We start from the raw sequence: 19,730 nt of genomic DNA on the forward strand, positions 1-19,730 counted from the left end.
TTTGCCAGATCAGTGGCCCTATATCATGTTCTCAGGCTGTGTTAATCTACCACAAGTGAAAATTACCACACTTGACACAAAAGCAGCAAATAGGTGAACTATTTGAATTTGTGGTAGATCCACTGTCATTCTGCAGGTTTCCAAGGACCAGAGTGGAGAGTTAAATGGGGTTAAGGGGAATTGCTACTCATGCTGCTTGCATCTATGCCACTTTCCCAAGAATGTGATATTGCCTTCGATTTACCATCTTGACCAGTGGGAGTAGTAAGATTCAAAGGATTCCCCCTGGCTTTTCTAGTAGGATAGCTCTTCCCCAGAGGCCAAGGAATCAAGATAAGGGTTTACATCGTCAGGTATGTCATTTCTAATTATACATTTGGCAACTATAGAAATGTCCACTAGATGGCACTGTAGTCCCAGGGTACCTACTGTAAATCATCAAAAGCCAAGATTACATTTATTACCTAGCCTGCACACAGCCTCACTCTAACAATAGGATCGGGATGGTACTTTGGATCTCCAAGTATGGTTACCCAAGTAAATTGCTAGAAGTCCCTTTGTAGGACTTGGGTATTCATTATCATGTACATTTTGCTGTGATGTTGCAGAGCACTTCTACCTAGCCAATCCAGACCCTCCTTCAGTCAATGAGTGTGAGCTCTGAACACTGGAAATTGTGGAGACCACCATGAATTTATATATCGGGTGCTGTCTTACCTCCTGATGATACAACTTTTATTTCTTCTGGTAGTACAGGTTGGGCAATATCCTCCTAGCTATCCTCCTATCTTGCCTCAAGAGAGCTATGTTCTGTTAACCATCATTTGTGGACCAGGTGTCCCAGACTGCCACTCCATTCTTGACACTTTATTAGAAAAATTGTTCCTGCCTGTGTCACCACTCTGTTACGTTGGACTCATGTTACCTCCACTGCTACTAGTGAGTCCATTTCTGTTAAGGTATCTCCTACTGCCAGCCCTTATTAGTGATGCTGGTGTTCCTCTCACTAGTATATTTCTTATTGCTTTGACTGAGCCCACCCGCAAAAGCATGGTCATGTAGTAGATTAATTGGGTGAAACTGGTTCAGGGTCTTTCTGAGGCTGCAATCAAGTGACAACCTGGGCTAAAGTCATCTGAAGACCTGATCAAGATCAGGGTATCCACTTCCAAGCAGGCCTACTCAAGTTCATACTGATTGTTTGGGGAAGATTCAGTTTTTATCCATATGAGCAGCTTGAATGGCATGGTGCTATCTTGAGAGCAAGCAATTCACAACCAAGCCTAAAGCCATAATGACTTCTATGATCCAGCCTTGGAAGTCCCATACTTCACTTGCACAGTATTATACAGGTTACAAGGTCAGCCTATTCACTGCAGAAGGGGACTGTACAAAAATATGAATATTAGTGAGGATCCCTGGGGGCCATCATGAAGGCTGCCAGCAACATAGTCCACCCTCTGCCTCCAATGACTCATTTTGTTCTCACATAAAAACACCTTCACCTGCTCTCAGTGCTACAAATGTCTCAACTACTTACAGCATCAGCTCAAAGTCCAGGGTCTTGTCATCTAAATCAGGTCCAGGTGTCAATGAGCCTCTTGTGGTCTAGTTTCTAGAGATTACCTCTTAGAGTACAACTACTCTAGAACAGAAGACCTGTGATCCAAAGGGACTTGAAATCTACCATCTTCCACTCAGGATCCTCACAAACCTAACACAAACTAGTGGGATATGCATAAATTAACCACTACACATACTCTCAGTGAAATAAGTGGAAGGCAAGAAGCATAAAGCAGTCAAATGAAATTCTGAAATCTAAATTTGGCATTGTTGGCAGTTCTCTGATTAGGACTCAAGACCAGAGAATAATTCTCCAAGGTTCTTGACTCTACTTTCTATTCTCGACTCTGACTTCTCAATCATCCTTCCTTCACCATGAAAAGCATCCCATGGCCGCAGCTGTTTTATTCTAGCCTGCTTTCTATTTGTAGGTGTTTGGCAGTTCAAAGGCCTCTATTCATTTTTTACTATTTCAGTCCTTTTAAAGAAGTTGGGGGTATTTCTTATAGCACAATTTTATTTAAATTTTGCTCAATCAGACCACAAAAGCCACCCCTACAAATATATTTGAGATGGTCCTTCTTTACCTTTGGCTTCTGTTGAGGTTCCTGACAAATAATGCCCTAAGTTGTTACTGTCCCTACTGTTTGAACGGCACCCTGAGGCACCACCTTAGATATTCCTCCATCTAAAACAAGGGTTTTACTCAATATTTTTAGTTTTGGTTATATTTGACACACAATGTTACATTAGTTTCAGATGTACAACTTAATTTATACATTATGCTATGTTCACCACAAGTATAGCTACCATCTGCTCCATTACATCACTATTATGACATCACTGACTATATTCCTTATGCTCTGCTTTTTACTCCCCTGACTTACTCATGCCATAACTGGAGGCCTGTCTCTTTCTTTCATCTTCACCCATTTTCCCCAAACTCCCATCCTGCTGCTCTCTAGAACCATCAATTCTCTGTATTTACAGTTCTGGTTCTACTTCTTGTTTATTCACTTTTTAGCTCAAACCAAGCTTAGGTAGACCTTTGAGAGGCAATGCCAGCCAACGTATACGTTACCTGAATTTATCAGTGGAATCACATGATATTTGTCTTAGTCTGACTTATTTTATGTAGCATAATACATTCTAGGTCCACCCATGTTGTGTCAAATGGCACAATCTCATCCTTTTTTATGACTGTGTAATATCCCATTATATACACACACACACACACACACACCCATTTTCCTTATCCATTCATCTACTGATGGGCACTTACGTTGCTTCCACATTTTGGCTGTAGTAAATAATGTTGCAATAAACACTGAGGTAAATATATCTTTTTGAGTTAGTGTGTTCATTTTCCCTGGGTAAATACCCAATAGTGGAATTATTGGATCGTATGATAATTCTTTTAATTTTTTGAGGAGCCTCCATACTGTTTTCCACAGTGGATGTACCAATTTACATTCCCACCAACAGTACATGAGGGTTCCTTTTTCTCCACATCCTTGCCAACACTGTTGTTTCTTGTGTTTTTTATTTTAGCCATTCTGACATGTGTGAGGTGATATCTCATTGTGGTTTTGATTTGCATTTCCCTGATGATCAGTGATGTCTGTTGGCCATCTTCTTTGGAAAAATGTCTATTCAGGTCCTCTGCCCATTTTTAAATCAGATTATTTCTTTTTTTGGTGTTGGGTTGTATGAATTTTTTTTACATATTTTGGGTATTAACCCCTTAGCAGATATATCATTTGCAAATATCTTCTCCCATTCAGTAGGCTGTTTTGTTTTGTTGATGGTTATATACACATCTCCAAAATTAGCTGTATTTGCAGGGGGGGCTCTGGGTTTCCCAAGGCTCGGGGTTAGGAGCTCAAACCAAGCTTAGGTAGACCTTTGAGAGGCAATGCCAGCCAACGTATAGGTTACCTGAATACTACATGCCTACAGTTGGTACAGATAAATTAAGAGATTCAAAAGTCCTCCCTTGATGAATTCCTTGACAGAGAAGAGATTACATAACAGATAAATGCAAAACATTTGCGAACAGAAATTAATGTTCATACGTTCAAATTATTCATCTCCAATAGACTCTACTTTTTAAAATGAGGGCATTTGTGGAAGACACCATATAGTTTATAGAAAACCTGAATCTATTCTGGAGGAAGGAGAAAGGTGTGACTTTTTATTACATACTGAAAAATTTTAATTTTGATTTTTCTCAAAGGAAGTAAACAGGATGGCCACGACTTTTTATTAGCATGTGATCTTTTTCTTGGTATCTCTAGTAATAATCATGAACTATAAACTAAATTTCAGTCCCATCAAGAAGAAAAAAACTTGTGAAACAATACCTTGCACAAATGTTTGATTTGGATACCTGCCACCAAATTAGTAGGCTCTGCTTCAAAATACTTGCTTTCATTTGTTTCATAAAATTGCCTTGTTTCCTTTTTTCCTTCAGGTGTTTCCCCAAACCAATGAGAGCGCTAAAAAGGGGGGGGGGAATAAAAGTGAAATCACTACAATGGGATTGAAAAATGATGCAATAGAAAATACTTTAGCCTGTTACCTTTTGTACTGAGATGGATTGCTGAAAATTTCTTGGGATTAAATTTTGGAGCTAAGTGGCTTAATTTGAATCCCCAAGGCATAAAAGCAGACTATTCTATTAAAATCATAACTGTCCAAGAGGAACAAATGAAAACTGCTCCAAAATGAGGTCATAGCAAAAATGACTGTATCACTCCTTGTCATATCTTCTCTTACCAATACATAAGCCAATAAAAACAAGACTGAAAAAGGAGGGCAAGATATACATGATTCCCATCATGCTATGGCTCTGACTCTAAGACATCTGTGCTAAACAAGGATATAAAACAGGTGGTGAGTGCCCAGATAGGGGACATACCTAAACCTCTTCTTTTACCACCCAAAAACCCATACTATATTAATTTCTTTATGCCCGAGTTTAATTGTTTATGAAATACTTGCCTGTAACTGTGATGGAATACTCAGAGTTTTTAAAGTTTGGAGTTACAGGCCATCCTCTACAGATTATTTATGGTTATATATACTGGATGCTTTAAAATGTATTAGGAAAAGGCCAATGAATGGGCAGAGTCATTAAAATGATTCTTTCACCCGAACTATTGGATCAATTACAGACAGTGCAAAATTAGCTCATGGTGGCTTTTACAGAAATTACAATATATGTTCATAAGGACTGTGGCCTCTCTCAGTAACAGAGGCATTAGAACTCACCAGCAAGAAAAAGTTCCATGGCTTGGGCACACCATACTCTCCTGGAAAGACAGCTTCTATATACCAGGCCACAAGGCCATATAAGAAAGCATCAAATAAAAACATTCCCAGTACATGGGCAAAGTCAAAGTTCTCCATTTTGGGTGGTGAGAAGATGTTACTCCATTTAATTCCAATTTCTAAGAGATAACAGTTGACATTTAATTTAGGTGCCAACTGACACTAAAACAGTTATCCATCTGCATCATAATTAAAGAGTGAAGAAAAAAGGTGTTAATATTCTACAGAGATTTCTGTTATAGTCAGTTACTTTCTTATACCATTAGAATTTAGGACATCTGAGCAAGCAATCATGTAAGATGCTTCCTAGCATGCCAGAAACAATCAGTTATGAGTGAAACAAAAACAAAATATACTAAGTCAGGAATATAAACTTTAAGAAAAATAAGCAAACCTATGGGTTAAGACACTGACTCCTCCTTCTCTGCCCCTCCTCATGCTAAATGTTCACTGGAAAATATAATTTTAGAAAACCATAATCATTGAAAAGCAGGGATAAATGCTATCTATAGAAGAGAAGACTAGAAGAATTTTTGTGTAGATATTGCACTGATGAATAAAGGAAGACTAAAAGTCACTAAAAGCAGACCTGTTTTGCTTCCAGTCATAGCACTAGACAGCAGCCAGGAACTCCAAATGAGCAGGGAAAGCTACTAACAGACTTGAGTAAATTTATGGAGAGAATGTGGAAGTGCTCATGTACGACAGGTGGTGGTATGAAGTAATATCATTTTTTGAAGGACAGTTTAACAATATTAATCAATTTTAAAACTGTGAATATCTTATGAGAATATGGTCAAATTTATAAGGTAAATACTCACTCTCCATTTCTGCCGTGACTAGGAATTTAGTTCCCAGCCCCATTGCTATATTTGAGCTGAGACAGGAAGCCAGCTTCTGGGAGAATGTCATTTGTGCAAAGTTTGTAGAGACTGTAACAAGTGGAAAGTAGGTAGCAAAATAAATGAAACCTCCAACAGAAACAGCAAAATGTGCTGGAAATAAGAAGGAAATTATAAGGTCAATTTAAGCAACATGCAGAAACCTAAACTACAAATATCTGTGTTACTGGAAGAGTGTAATAAAATAAGCACAGTGAGAATAGAGATTTGTTGTGTTCACCATTTGCTTACCATTATACAATGAGTGGCACTTTATAGGTGCACAAAAGTATTTTTTGAATACATAAGAGGCTGAAATTAAACATTTCAGTAACTGTTTTTTCTGGAATTTATCATTCTATAATGTAGTAACTATAAATACTATAGCTCTTAATGGAAATTTACATAAAAATTATAAATGTAAATACTATTATTGACTATTATTGACATAATCAGAAAATATCTAGATTGTATTTCCAGATACTATGAGATTCAGTCTATGTCATGATATTGGGGGAAAAGAAGGATACTTGAATAAACAGAAACACAAAGTTGGTCTCAAAAGCAGATATGGTTTGGAATATGAAAAGTTCCAAAAATGTGACTCTGATGAAACACTAAAAAGAAAATTCTTGTTAATAAACCAATTAACATCATCAGGAGTTAAAATTCAGCATCTAAATAAAAATGGTATATTATAAAGTACAACGTATTATTCCACTATTAGGAATGATTCTTCCTTTCCCTCTTTCTCTCACTCTACATTCCATATTCACCACCTAGAACACTTATGTTTTATATACTCATCAATGTGTATTCTTTTTTAAAATTAAAATTATAAAGAGAATGAGAGGGGACAAATAAAAGATAACAAAGACAATATATTAGATACACCTGATAAAATAGCATCAAAAATATATATGCAAAAAATAATAGAAGTTCTAGAATATACAAATGTACAATCATAGTGGAAATTTTAACCATCTTTCTCAGAATTAACAAACTTGGCCTAATGAAAATACATGTCAACTATCCCAAACAACCTCAAAATATACCTTTTTTTTTTTTTAAGATTTTTTAATTCATTTATTTGACAGAGAGATAGCGAGAGCAGGAACATTAGCAGGGGGAGTGGGAGAGGGAGAAGCAGGCTTCCCAGGGAGCAGGGAGCCCGATGTGGGGCTCGATCCCAGGACCCTGGGATCATGACCTGAGCCAAAGGCAGACGCCTAACCATCTGGGCCACCCAGGCACCCCAAAATATACATTTTTTTCAAACATATTTGGAATACCGATTTTTAAAAAACTGGACATTGACTAGGTCATACAGTAAATCCTAACAAATTTCAAAGGAATTATATTAAACTGGCAATCAATAACCAGAAGATATCCATGAAAACCCAGTATGTTGAGAAATTTAAGACACACATCTTTGAATAATTAAAGAAGAAAATTATAAGGAAAATTATAAAACATTTTAATGTAACAACAGGAAAAAGCTTATTTATCAAAATTTGTGTCATGCAGTCAAACCAGTATTAAAAAGGAAATGACTAGCCTTAAATTTATTTATTAAAAGAAATAAGACAAACATACACTATCACAAGTTTTAAAAAATGGCAATAAATACAAAGTTTATGGAACGGTAAGAGGATCAACAAAGCCAAAAGCTTATTCTCTGTAGAGACTAATACTGCTAACTAACCTGTTGTGAAACTGATCAAGAAAAAAAAGAGAAGGCACAAATTACCAGTATAAGGAGTAAAAGAGTATATATCATGACAGCCATTGGCAAAGACATTAAAAACATAAGAGACCATATTAAATTAATGATACTGCACCAATAAATTTCAAAACTAAAAATGTAAGTTAAAGAAAATACAACTTACCAAAAATGAAAGAACTAGAAAACCTGAATGCCTAAGGTCATAAAAGAAATTGAATCAATAATTAAAATCCTTCCCAGTGCTTTTTCAGCAACTTCTAGCAGATATTCAAAGAAGAAATAATTAGAATACTGCACTGAAATTCCCAGAGAGATAGAGGACATCCAATCAGAGAAAGACATGTATCATATGACCTCACTGATATGAGGAATTCTTAATCTCAGGAAACAAACTGAGGGTTGTTGGAGTGGTGGGGGGTGGGAGGGACGGGGTGGCTGGGTGATAGACATTGGGGAGCATATGTGCTATGGTGTCTCCTCTTTAATTTCTTTCATCAATGTTTTATAGTTTTCAGAATGTAGGTCCTTCACCTCTGTGGTTAAATTTATTCCTAGGCATTTTATTATTTCTGGTGCAAGTATAAACAGGGTTATTTTCTTAATTTCTCTTTCAGTGAAAGGACTGCCTCCAAAGAAATGCACACATGAATGGGAACTTGACATACAGCAGAGCAGGTACTGCAGAGTAGTGAGGAAAAGGTGAACTGTTTATCACATGTTGCCTATGCACTTGGAAGAACAATCAATTCGCTACATCATACCACACACAAAAGAACACAGGAAGATAATTTTATGACTTTGGAGTACAGAATTTTTTTCACTGAAATATTTAATATCACAAACTATGAAGGAAAAGATTGGTAAAGGAAAAGATTGATTACATTAAAATTAGTAACTATTAAAAGACACCATAAATAAAAGCTGAGAGCTCCAAACTGGGACAAGTTTTGCAACACATTTGCAACTAACAAAAGGTAGGTAGCAGGAACATATAAATAACTCCTGCAAATCAATAATCATAACAGATAAGAATGCACAAACAGATTTTACAGAAAAGGAAACACATGACCCATATTAATATTAATAACACTCAGCTTCATCAGTAAGTGAGAAAATGCAGGTCTGAACTGCCATAAGATAGGATTTCGTATCTCCAGTATGGCACAAATTAGAGTTTGATGTAGTAAATTTTGGCAGGGGTATGGAATAATAAGAATTCTCATTTTCTTCCAGTAGGGCTGTAAATACACAGAACCACTTTGGAAGTGTTGGACACAGGTAGTCAGGTTGGACATTTACAAACCCTATGACCCAGCAACTCCTTTTCTACATATGTACCATAGTGAAAGTCTAACACATGTAAACTAAAGACACGTACAAAAATGTTCTAAACATCTAGTCTGCCATAATTCCAGAAACAGGAAATGACAGTATCTGTTTTCTAACTATCTCATTTTTCTCTTTGGTATATTATCACATTCTGCCTTACATTGACACACCACTTTTCTTTACCTCCTGGGTTGGTTGGTTTTATTTGTTTGTTTGTTTTGGCTGCTTATAGGTTGTACATGTGATCATGTGACTTGTAAAGACCCATTAACTAACAATACTCATGATAATGTACTGAGAAAAATAAAAATATAATGAAAGAGAGTTACTGGTCATGACTGCTATTGGCATGTTAGCCCTCAAAAAGCAAGGAAACAATTTTGCTTGCCTTTGTTTATTAGATACCGGGCCAGCTCAATGAATGACTTTTAGATACTTGCATCCATTGACTTGACTTCCCATTCCAATCTTCCAGTCTTTCAAAACTGTTTAAAAACTAACCTCTATAAGAAGCATTCGTAGGTTTATCTCAATATGAAGTGGGAGTATTTAATCCTTTTTTCCTAGGTATACTGGTTCATAAATTTTCATTGCTCTCTGCATGTCCTATCAAATAATTTTTTTGTGCATATGATATGCATGTCCACAAGGTCAATGACAGCTCTATGGGACAGACACTGTATTTCAAATACACAGCAAACACACAATAAAGATCTATTAATGAAGTACATGGACCCTTTCTTTCAGGCAAGCAATTTTGTTGTTTTCTTTCTCTTGACATACTGCAGATCATCATCAGATACTGACAGACTTTATTCCCTCCACTAGAATATACAGAAGCCATCTCAATCATTACCATTCCTGCTGGATGGTTAAATAGATACCATATGCATAGCAGCAGATAAAGGTTAAAAAGAATCCTCAAATATGACCTTATTTTCGTTTTTATCCTTTTTTCACGTGTATACTATATATTAATTTTCACTGCTCCCTTCATTCCCTTTCTTATCATTTCATGTACTTACAATACTTGTCTTTTTAGTTAGAATATAAAGAGAGGCCACAGATGAGATGGCAAATGAAGGTCACAGAAGCCTCCGAATATAATCCCCACTGAGTCACTAATTATCTTTCCCAGGAGTTTTAGACTCACCTTTATTGAAGAACGTGCTAACCATAAAGCTGAAGAATATTGTGGCGATGGCAAAACACAGTAAAAAGACGAAGACAAGAGATGGGTCGCTGTACTGGATGACTGGCACAGGTTCTATCTAATAAAATAATCAGGAAGCCAGTTGAGCCATACTCTAAATGGCATCACAGTAAAACAACAGAGGAGAAATGAAACATCTTTAAATATTTTAATAGTCCTAGTGAAACTAATGACAAACCTCAGGGAGATGAATAAACAATTCATTAACTACAAAAGGTCCACACATCTAAACTTAAAGTTTAGTTTGCTGAGAGTCTAAGCAGCCCCTGAATTTCCAGATTGGAGTCCACAATAGGCACGTGTTCACTTCCTGACAACTTGAATCCATTAGGCCCATACCATGTTATATGTTTTTCCTCTCAAAGTTTAGCTATAGCATACTACAGTGAAATAGACACTTGCCTTGGCAAAGAAAATCATGCACATCAAAAGGATGATAACTGAATACAAAGAGAGGTATGTGAAGAAATAGGCAGCCCAGAACATCCAATTACTGAGTCCTATCATGAGCAGATACTCCTGTGGGAGAGTTAACACAAACCAAACATCATGTAAAACAATATAGTTATATAAAATGCATTCACAAAGATTATCTAATTTATTTCTACCACAGTCAAAATTGGTTAAATAAGAATGATCATGCCCGATTTATAGAAGAGGAGATCAATGATTTGATTAAAATTATTCAGCTAGTGTGTGGCAGTACTATGATGCTTATAAGCCTAGAGATGATCTCACCAATAATTTACCTGATATTTTAAGGTATAAAAACCCTTAAATAAAACTATAAACTGCTTAGATTAATATTCCCTTTCTTTTTATTATGCCTTCTAGGAGGTATTAAAAAATGTAAATATATTTTAATTAAATTATAAAAGATAGAAGCAAACACTAAAACTATGATAAAAAATAAGGGGGAAAATTCAGTTTTAGAAATAATCTTTATGAACTATATTCTTTAAAGAAATATTTTATTTCGAGTGTTAACAAAAGAGCATCAAAAAAGTTTAGCTAAGCATATAATGTAGAAAACCAATAAGAAGACTCAAATGAGTGGTATGAGTCTTCACAGGCTATTTTAAATATTTCTATTGAATTTTACTGATGTACCAATATTAAATTCTGTAACTTTAAGCTCTTCTTAGGGCAGGGACTATGTTTGCCTATCTGTATCTGCCTGGCCCATACAAAGAGTTTAATAAATTTTTTTTTTTTTAAGATTTTATTTATTTGCGAGAGAGAGAATGAGAGACAGAGAGCATGAGAGGGAGGAGGGTCAGAGGGAGAAGCAGACTCCCTGCCGAGCAGGGAGCCTGATGTGGAACTCGATCCCGGGACTCCAGGATCATGACCTGAGCCGAAGGCAGTCGCTTAACCAACTGAGCCACCCAGACGCAATAAATGTTTGTTGAAAGGACAAATGAATGAATGTGAGGATTTTGGAATTTGCATACTTTCCAAAGTTCTTAAAAATGGGCACAGGTCCACTTTATTATGCACAGGGGACAGAAATAGGGATAAATGGTTCCTAGCAATCAATGCTACAACCAGACTTTCTTAGCAAGTTTTAATCACCAACAAAAATGACAAAGTACTTTTAACAAAAGAAGTGTAAGATTTCTGGGGGCCTGAGTGGCCCAGTCTGTTGGGTGGCCAACTCTTGGTTTCAGCTCAGGTCATGATCTTGGGGACCTTGGGGATTGTGCCCCACATCCAGCTCCCTGCTCAGTGGGGAGTCTGCTTCAGGATTCTCTATCTCCCCCTGCCTCTCCCACTGTTCTCTCTAAAATAAATACATAAATGTTAAAAAAAAAAAAAAGAAGTGTAAGATTTCTACACTGAAAACTAAAACACCATTGAAAGAAAGTAAAGGAAACCTAACTGTAGGAAAGACACCCCATTAATAACCCATTAATTCAACATACTATTGGAAGTTCTAGCCACAGCAATTGGGCAAGAAAGAAAGAATGGATGCAAATCAGAATTATTTGCATATGACATGATATTATACATAGGACACACTAACAATTCCACCAAAAAAACTCTTAGAACTAATCAACAATGTCAGTAAAGCTGGAGAATACAAAACCAAAATACGAAAATCTGTTGCATTCCTACTCACTAATAAAGAACTATTAGAAAGAGAAATTAAAAAAACAATCCATTTACAAATGCATCAAAAAGAATAAGATACATGGGAAGAAATTTAACCAAGGAACTCAAAGATCTGTACACTGAAAATTCTAAGATACTGAAGAAAGAAACTGAAAACAACACAAACAAACAGATATACGATGCTTGTGGTTTGGAAAAATTAATATTGGTAAAATGTCCATACTACCCAAAGCAATAGACAGATTCAATGCAATCCTCATCAAAATTCCAACGTCATTTTTCACAGAAATAGAACAATCCTAAAATTTATAAGGAACCACAAAAGACCCCAAATAGGCAAAGCAATCTCCAGAAAGAAGAAAAAAGCTGGAAGCATTCTACTTCCTGATTTCAAACTATATTACAAATCTATAGTAATCAAAACAGTACAGTACTGTCATTAAAACAGACAACAGAGCAATGCAACAGAATAGAGAGCACAGAGATAAACTCACACATATATGGCCAATTAATTTATGACAAAAAAGTAAAAAATACACAATGGGAAAAGGACAATTCAGAAAAAATTAGATATATATAAGGCATCCAAGCAGGTGAGACAATCTTACATGCAAACCAGATTCCACACATAAAAAAGAATTAATAAATGACTCATCAAAGTAGGAGAATACAAAGTCAACACACAAAAATCAGTTGAACTTCTATACACTACCAATGAACAATCTAAAATGGAAATTAGGAAAACAATTCCACTTACAAGAGCATCAAAACGAGTAAAATATGGGGTGCCTGGGTGGCTCAGTCAGTTAAGCGTCTGCCTTCAGCTCAGGTAATGATCCAGGAGTCCCAGGATTGAGTCCCCAGGATCGAGTCCCACATGGGGCTCCCTGCTCAGCAGGGAGTCTGCCTCTCCCTCTGCCCTCACCCTGCTCATGCTCTCTCTCTCTCGCAAATAAATAAAATCTTTTAAAAAAAAGAGTAAAATACTTAGGAGTAAACTTAACCAAGGAGGTGAAAGATTTGTACAATTAAAACAATGAAAAGTGAAAGATCTCTACATTTTTGAGGCCAATATACTCCCATACAATTAAAAAATAATTAGAAAATTAGATAAAATTAGAAAAAATTTTGGTGAAATGTAGAGCAAACAGAATTTTCAAACATTGCTAATGGAAGTGAAAATTGGTAAAATTTTATTGGCAAACTCTGGCACTATATAATAAAGTTAAATATGTATAATCTAACATTCAGCAAAAAAAATGTATAAAATATTCATAGAAGATTTACTTATAATACCCAAACTCCAAACACTAAAGGAAAATAGATAAATTGTGATAGTCATATTATGTAATGGTAAAACTCATATAACTCAATGAATATAAATGAATAACAGCTACATATTTAGCTGAAAGAACCACACAGACACAACATAATACAGTGCATGATTCCATTTATCAAGTTCAAGGCAGACAAAACTAGCTCATAATATTAGAAATCAGGTTGGTGTATACTTTGGGGAAAATGTTTTGAGGGGTACACAAGCCATCTTCTAGAGTTGGCAGTGTTTTATTTCTTACAGGGGTCACGATAAAAAGGGCATACTTTCTTCATGATAACCCATTCAACTCTACTACAATAATTTGAATGTTAGTGTCTCCTCAAAATTCCTAAATAGAAAACCTTGTCCCCAGTGTGATGGCACTTTGAGGTGGGGCCCCTGAGAGATATTAGGTGATGAGGGCTAAGCCCTCATGAATCAGATTAGTGCCCTTATAAAGGACACCCCAGAGAGCTCACATTTCTTCTGTCACATGAGGAGACAGTAATGAATGAGGTGCCATCTATGAACCACAGAGTGCATTCTCAACAGACATTCTGAATCTGCTGGCACCTTGCTCTTAGACTTTCCAGGTTGCAGAACTGAGAGAAATAAATTTCTCTTGCTTTATAAGCTATATAGTTTATGATATTTTTGTTACAGTACCCTGGATGGATTAAAATACATACACTTCTGATTTGTGCACTTTTCTGTGTGTACATATGTTATACTTCAATGAAAGTAATTTAAAAATGAAATATAAAAGGCGGGGATCGGAGGGAGAGATGAACCATGAGAGACTATGGACTCTGAGAAACAAACTGAGGGTTCTAGAGGGGAGGGGGGTGGGAAGATGGGTTAGCCCGGTGATGGGTATTAAGGAGGGCACGTATTGCATGGAGCACTGGGTGTTATATGCAAACAATGAATCGTGGATCACTACATCAAAAACTAATGATGTATTTTATGGTGACTAACATAATAAAATTAAATAAAAAAAAGAAATATAAGTATTCTGTAGTTTCTAGAGTACAGATTCTTTACCTCCTTGGTTAGGCTTATTCCTAGGTATCTTATGGTTTTTGGTGCAATTGTAAATGGGATTGATTCCTTAATTTCTCTTTCTTCAGATACATTGTTAGTGTATAGAAATGCAACTGATTTCTGTGCATTAATTTTGTATCCTGCCACGTTGCTGAATAGATATTGTTAAAATGTCTATGCTGCCCAGAGCAATCTATACATTCAATGCAATCCCTATCAAAATAACATCGACATTTTTCACAGAGTTGGAACAATCCTAAAATTTGTATGGAACCAGAAAAGACCCCAAATTGCTGGGGGAATGATGGAAAAGAAAACCAAAGCTGGAGGCATCACAATTCCGGACTTCAAGCTCAATTACAAAGCTGTAATCATCAAGACAGTATGGTTCTGGCACAAAAACAGACACATGGATAAATAGAACAGAATAGAGAGCCCAGAAATGGACCCTCAACTCTATGGTCAACCAATCTTTGACAAAGCAGGAAAGAACATGCAATGGAAAAAAGACAGTCTCTTCAATAAATGGTGCTGGGAAAACTGGACAGCCAAGTCCAGAAGAATGAAATTGGACATTCTCTTACACCATACACAAAGATAAACTCAAAATGGATGAAAGACCTCAATGTGAGACAGGAATCCAACAAAATCCTAGAGAACATAGACAGCAACCTCTTGGACCCTGGCCACAGCAACTTCTTCCAAGACACATCTCTAAAGGCAAGGGAACCAAAGAAAAAAATGAACTTTTGGGACTTCATCAAGATAAAAAGCTTCTGCATAGCAAAGGAAACAGTCAATAAAACAAAGAGGCAACCTACAGAATGGGAGAAGATATTTGTAAATGACATAACAGATAAAGGGCTGATATCCAAGATCTATAAAGAACTTCTCAAACTCAACACCTGAAAAACAAATAACCCAGTCAAAAAATGGGCAGAAGACATGAACAGACACTTCTCCAAATAAGACATACAAATGGCTAACAGACACATGAAAAATGCTCCACATCACTTGCTGTCAGGGAAGTGCAAATCAAAACCACAATAAGATACCACCTTACACCAGTTAGAATAGCAAAAATTAGTAAGGCAGGAAACAACACATGTTGGAGAGGTTGTGGAGAAGGGGAACCCTCTTACACTGCTGGTGGGAATGCAAGTTGGTACAGCCACTTTGGAAAACAGTATGGAGGTTCCTCAAGATGTTAAAAATAGAGCTACCCTATGACCCAGCAACTGCACTACTGGGTATTTACCCCAAAGATACAGATGTAATGAACAGAAGGGGCACATGCACCCCAATGTTCATAGCAGCAATGTCCACAATAGCCAAACTGTGGAAGGAGCCAAGATGCCCTTCAACAAATGGATGGATAAAGATGTGGTTCATATATACAATGGACATCAGCCATCAGAAAGATGAATATCTACCATTTGCATCGACATGGATGGAACTGGAGGTGATTATGCTAAGTGAAATAAGCCAAGCAGAGAAAGACAATTATCATATGGTTTCACTAACACGTGGAATATAAGGAATAGTGCAGAGGGCCAAAGGGAAAGGGAGGGGAAACTGAATGGGAAGTAATCAGAGAGGGAGACATACCATGAGAGACTCTGGGCTCTGGGAAACAAATTGATGGTTGCAGAAGGGTGGGGGATGGGATAACTGGGTGATGGGCATTAAGGAGGGCACGTGATCTGATGAGCACTGGTTGTTATATGCAACTAATGAATCACTGAACATTACATCAAAAACTGATGTACTATATGTTGGCTAATTGAACTTAATAAGAAAAAAATATAAAAAAAACAAATGAAATATAAATAACATAAGTCATAATGTTGATGTTTGTGTATCACATTCTGGGGACTCAAAAAAAGTGTTAAATTATAATTGAGAATTAAAGAGAGATAATCAACAAGGAGATGGCAGCTACAACACCTGAGACAAGTAAGTTAACTGTGTGTTTACCAATCAGAAAAGAGGAAAGCATTACAGTCAGAGGAAACATAAACATAAAGGAAATTTCAAAAAAAAGTCATTTGTTTTGGCTGGAAGGAAAGGTATCTATGTTTTTTTCGCTCTCAGTGAAACACAATTCTGGAGGGGACTACAGGAGGTCATTTAAAACTTTTTTTTCAGCAATCAGAAATTGGTTAAAAAATTACAATATATATATTTTTTTTAGATTCTACATATAAGTGAAATCATATGGTATTTGTCTTTTCTCTGACTTATTTCACTTAGCATAATCCCTCTAGGTCCATCCATGCTGTTGCAAATGATGAGATCTCATTTTTTATGGCTGAGTAATATTCCATTATATCTATATACAACATCTTCTTTATTCATTCATCTATAGATGGACAACAAACAAATGAACAAAAACAAAGACATATCTATAAATACAGAGAACACACTCATAGTTGCCAGAGAAGGGAGAGGGGAAATGGGCAAAAGGGTGAAGGGGAGTGGGAGGTACAGGCTTCCAGTTTTGGAATGACTAAGTAATGGGGATGAGTGGTACAGCATAAGGAATATAGTTAGAGGTATTGTAATAGTGTTGCATGTTGATAGACCGTAGTTACCCCTGTGCTGAGCAGAGCATAATGGGCAAACTCGTCCAATCACTATGCTGTACAGCTGAAACTGATGTAACACTGTGTATCAACAATACTTCCATAAAAATTCCTTCTTAAATCACAGAATCATAGAATCTTGGAATTGATTTGTATCTAAATTCATCTAGACACACAACTCCACAAATCCAGTAGATTATTTCTTTCTACTCTCCTTATTCCAGAGATGTTGGAGGGCATTTGGCATTTAAATTGTATCCATAAACAACAACGATAACAAAATGAGGAATAGGCAGGGGCCAAATATTAGAAAATGCATATGCTTAAGTGGAATTTATTCAGCAGAGAACAAAGATAAATACAGCCTTAAAATTTATTTCTAGCCATCTGTGTTACAGGACAATTACCCTGGCAACAATGTGCAAGGTAGATTCAGAGGAGAGCTGAGGGGTGAGGAGATGTGTGCGAAGAGCCCTGAGTGAGAAGAGGTAGGTGGTGAGAAACAACGTGAGGCTGATGTGTGAAGTGGTGTGGCCACTAAGAAAGGAAAGAGAAAAATGACATGATTCAAGATTACACGAGGATAAATGAAATGGAGAGACAACTGATGTTAACAGCCACATCTAACAGCTATGGAGCACCCACTAGGTGCCTGACAATGTACCAAACACTCAACACCTGTTTCCTCCTTTACAACATACAACAGCAGGTCCAGGTGATTTGATAGTGATAATTTTTCACATAATATCTAGCTTAATATCACGACAGCCTTCCAAGTTAGTTATTATTATTATACTTAATTTATATCTGAGAAAAAAGGCTAGAAAAGTTATATGACTATGTCAGAGTCAATAAATAATAGGGATAGGATTCAAATCTATGATTTATCAGAGTTCCTGAAACAAATTAGAAAATAAATCAATTATATATATAATTATATAAATCATCTCTCCCTATTTATAGGATATGTTATAATATATATTATATATGTTAAATACATAATAATTACATATTAATTATAATTATATATGAATTATAAATTAATAATTGGTTAAATGACTGTATTTTTGAACTGCAAAGCCTCTGGCCATAACACAACATGGTCTCTACCGAGACACAGAAATTCTGAAGGGGACTATAAGTGGTCATTTAGAAAAAAAACTTAGAAAAACTAATTATAGAATCATAGAATCTTGAAATTTACTTGTATCTAAATTCATCAAGACAGTTCCACAAGCCCAGATGATTAATTCTTTGCAACCCACCTATTCCAGAGAGATTTTAGAGCATTTGGCATTTAAATTCTATTTGTAATAATCTTGTGAAGTAGTCTTCTAGAAATAAAACTAAAGAATTCCAATAAAAACAAAATTCTAGAAAATTGCCAAGAGAAATAAGCGTTCACTTTCTGGCTGCCACTGAAACAAGACCATCTACCAGTGCTGAGTGGGTAGAAATAATCCAGCCTCCACAGAAATTTATGCTACAGACCCAAATTTTTCTACAGAAGCTCTATTTACCTCAAGAAAAGTAGAGTTACCTTCAATCGCTTTTCTTTTTCCCACATAATAGACTGAATGAGGGTAAGATGATTCATAGAGAAGATAAATAAGATTACTAAAGGAATGAAAATACCAAAAAAGGTAAAGAAGTAATCACGAGAATATTCTGGATATGGAAATCTCTGAACAAAGACAGTGACATCTTGAAATAGCTTTTGTGTAGCTGTGTGGTTAAAATATTTCATGATGGCCTGATCCAAGGCATGCTGCATAACCAGGAATCCTTCAGTGATGTACCCTAAATGAGAAAACAAGGATTGCTAAGTACAACAGACAAGAAATAGCTGAAATGAACAAAGGAAAAGGTAACTAAAGGTATGTCAAAACCAACAAAGTTAATTATTGTAAAGAGGCTCTTGTTATAGTCTAAATTTCACAGCTATTATGGTTTCCCCACGCAAATACATAATAAATACTTTTTTATTATTTAGATTTTTATTTGCTTGAGTATGGTTGATGCACAAGGTTACATTAGTTTCAGGTGTACAATGTCGTGATTCAACATTTCAGGTGTACAATGTCATGATTTATACATTATGTTGTGCTCACCACAAGTGTAGATAACCATCTGTCAGCATACAGTGCTATTACAGTATCATTAACTATATTCCTTATGCTGTGCCTTTTATTCCCATGACTTATTTATTCCTTAACTGGAAGCCTGTATCTCCCATTCCCCTTCACCCATTTTGCCCATCCCTTCCTCCTCTCTGGCAATCATCAGTTTGTTCTCTGTATTTGTAGATCTGAGTGAGTTATATGAACTGATGTCCACTAAAGCAGAGCTACTCAGTGTGTGGTCCTTGGATCTGTGGCAATATGCAAATAGCTTCTTACTGTTATATAAGTTTAGTATAAAAATGAACAAACACTTACAAACTTTTATTAAAATTTGGCAATGCCATGACATCTAAAAACTGAATTTTCTGTTCATCTATACAAGTTCTTTATAGATTTTCAATGTGAATCTGTGTCACATTTTCTCCCCTCTGGATCTTGCCTTACTGTTTTAATAGGGTCTTTCACACAGGCTGGAATAATCAATTTTAATGAAGTTCAAT

At 36.1% G+C, this 19,730-nt stretch overlaps 1 protein-coding gene across 1 annotated transcript in view; it reads right to left on the minus strand.

The window, feature by feature from the left end:
- Nucleotides 1-19,730, minus strand: part of LOC117999113 (ATP-binding cassette sub-family A member 3-like) — a 137,887-nt gene that overhangs the window by 99,129 nt on the left and 19,028 nt on the right. The window contains exons 6-11 of the mRNA XM_034988027.1: nucleotides 18,648-18,907; nucleotides 10,448-10,564; nucleotides 9,986-10,103; nucleotides 5,718-5,891; nucleotides 4,837-5,015; nucleotides 3,927-4,061 (exon numbers count right to left, since the gene is read on the minus strand). Of these exons, the coding sequence (XP_034843918.1) occupies nucleotides 3,927-4,061; nucleotides 4,837-5,015; nucleotides 5,718-5,891; nucleotides 9,986-10,103; nucleotides 10,448-10,564; nucleotides 18,648-18,907 (983 nt within the window). The remainder of the gene's footprint in view (nucleotides 1-3,926; nucleotides 4,062-4,836; nucleotides 5,016-5,717; nucleotides 5,892-9,985; nucleotides 10,104-10,447; nucleotides 10,565-18,647; nucleotides 18,908-19,730) is intronic.

Source organism: Mirounga leonina, unplaced genomic scaffold, assembly GCF_011800145.1.
Source record: "Mirounga leonina isolate KUSES-001 unplaced genomic scaffold, KU_Mleo_1.0 Mir_448, whole genome shotgun sequence".
In the NCBI taxonomy this organism is placed as follows: Eukaryota; Metazoa; Chordata; class Mammalia; order Carnivora; family Phocidae; genus Mirounga; species Mirounga leonina.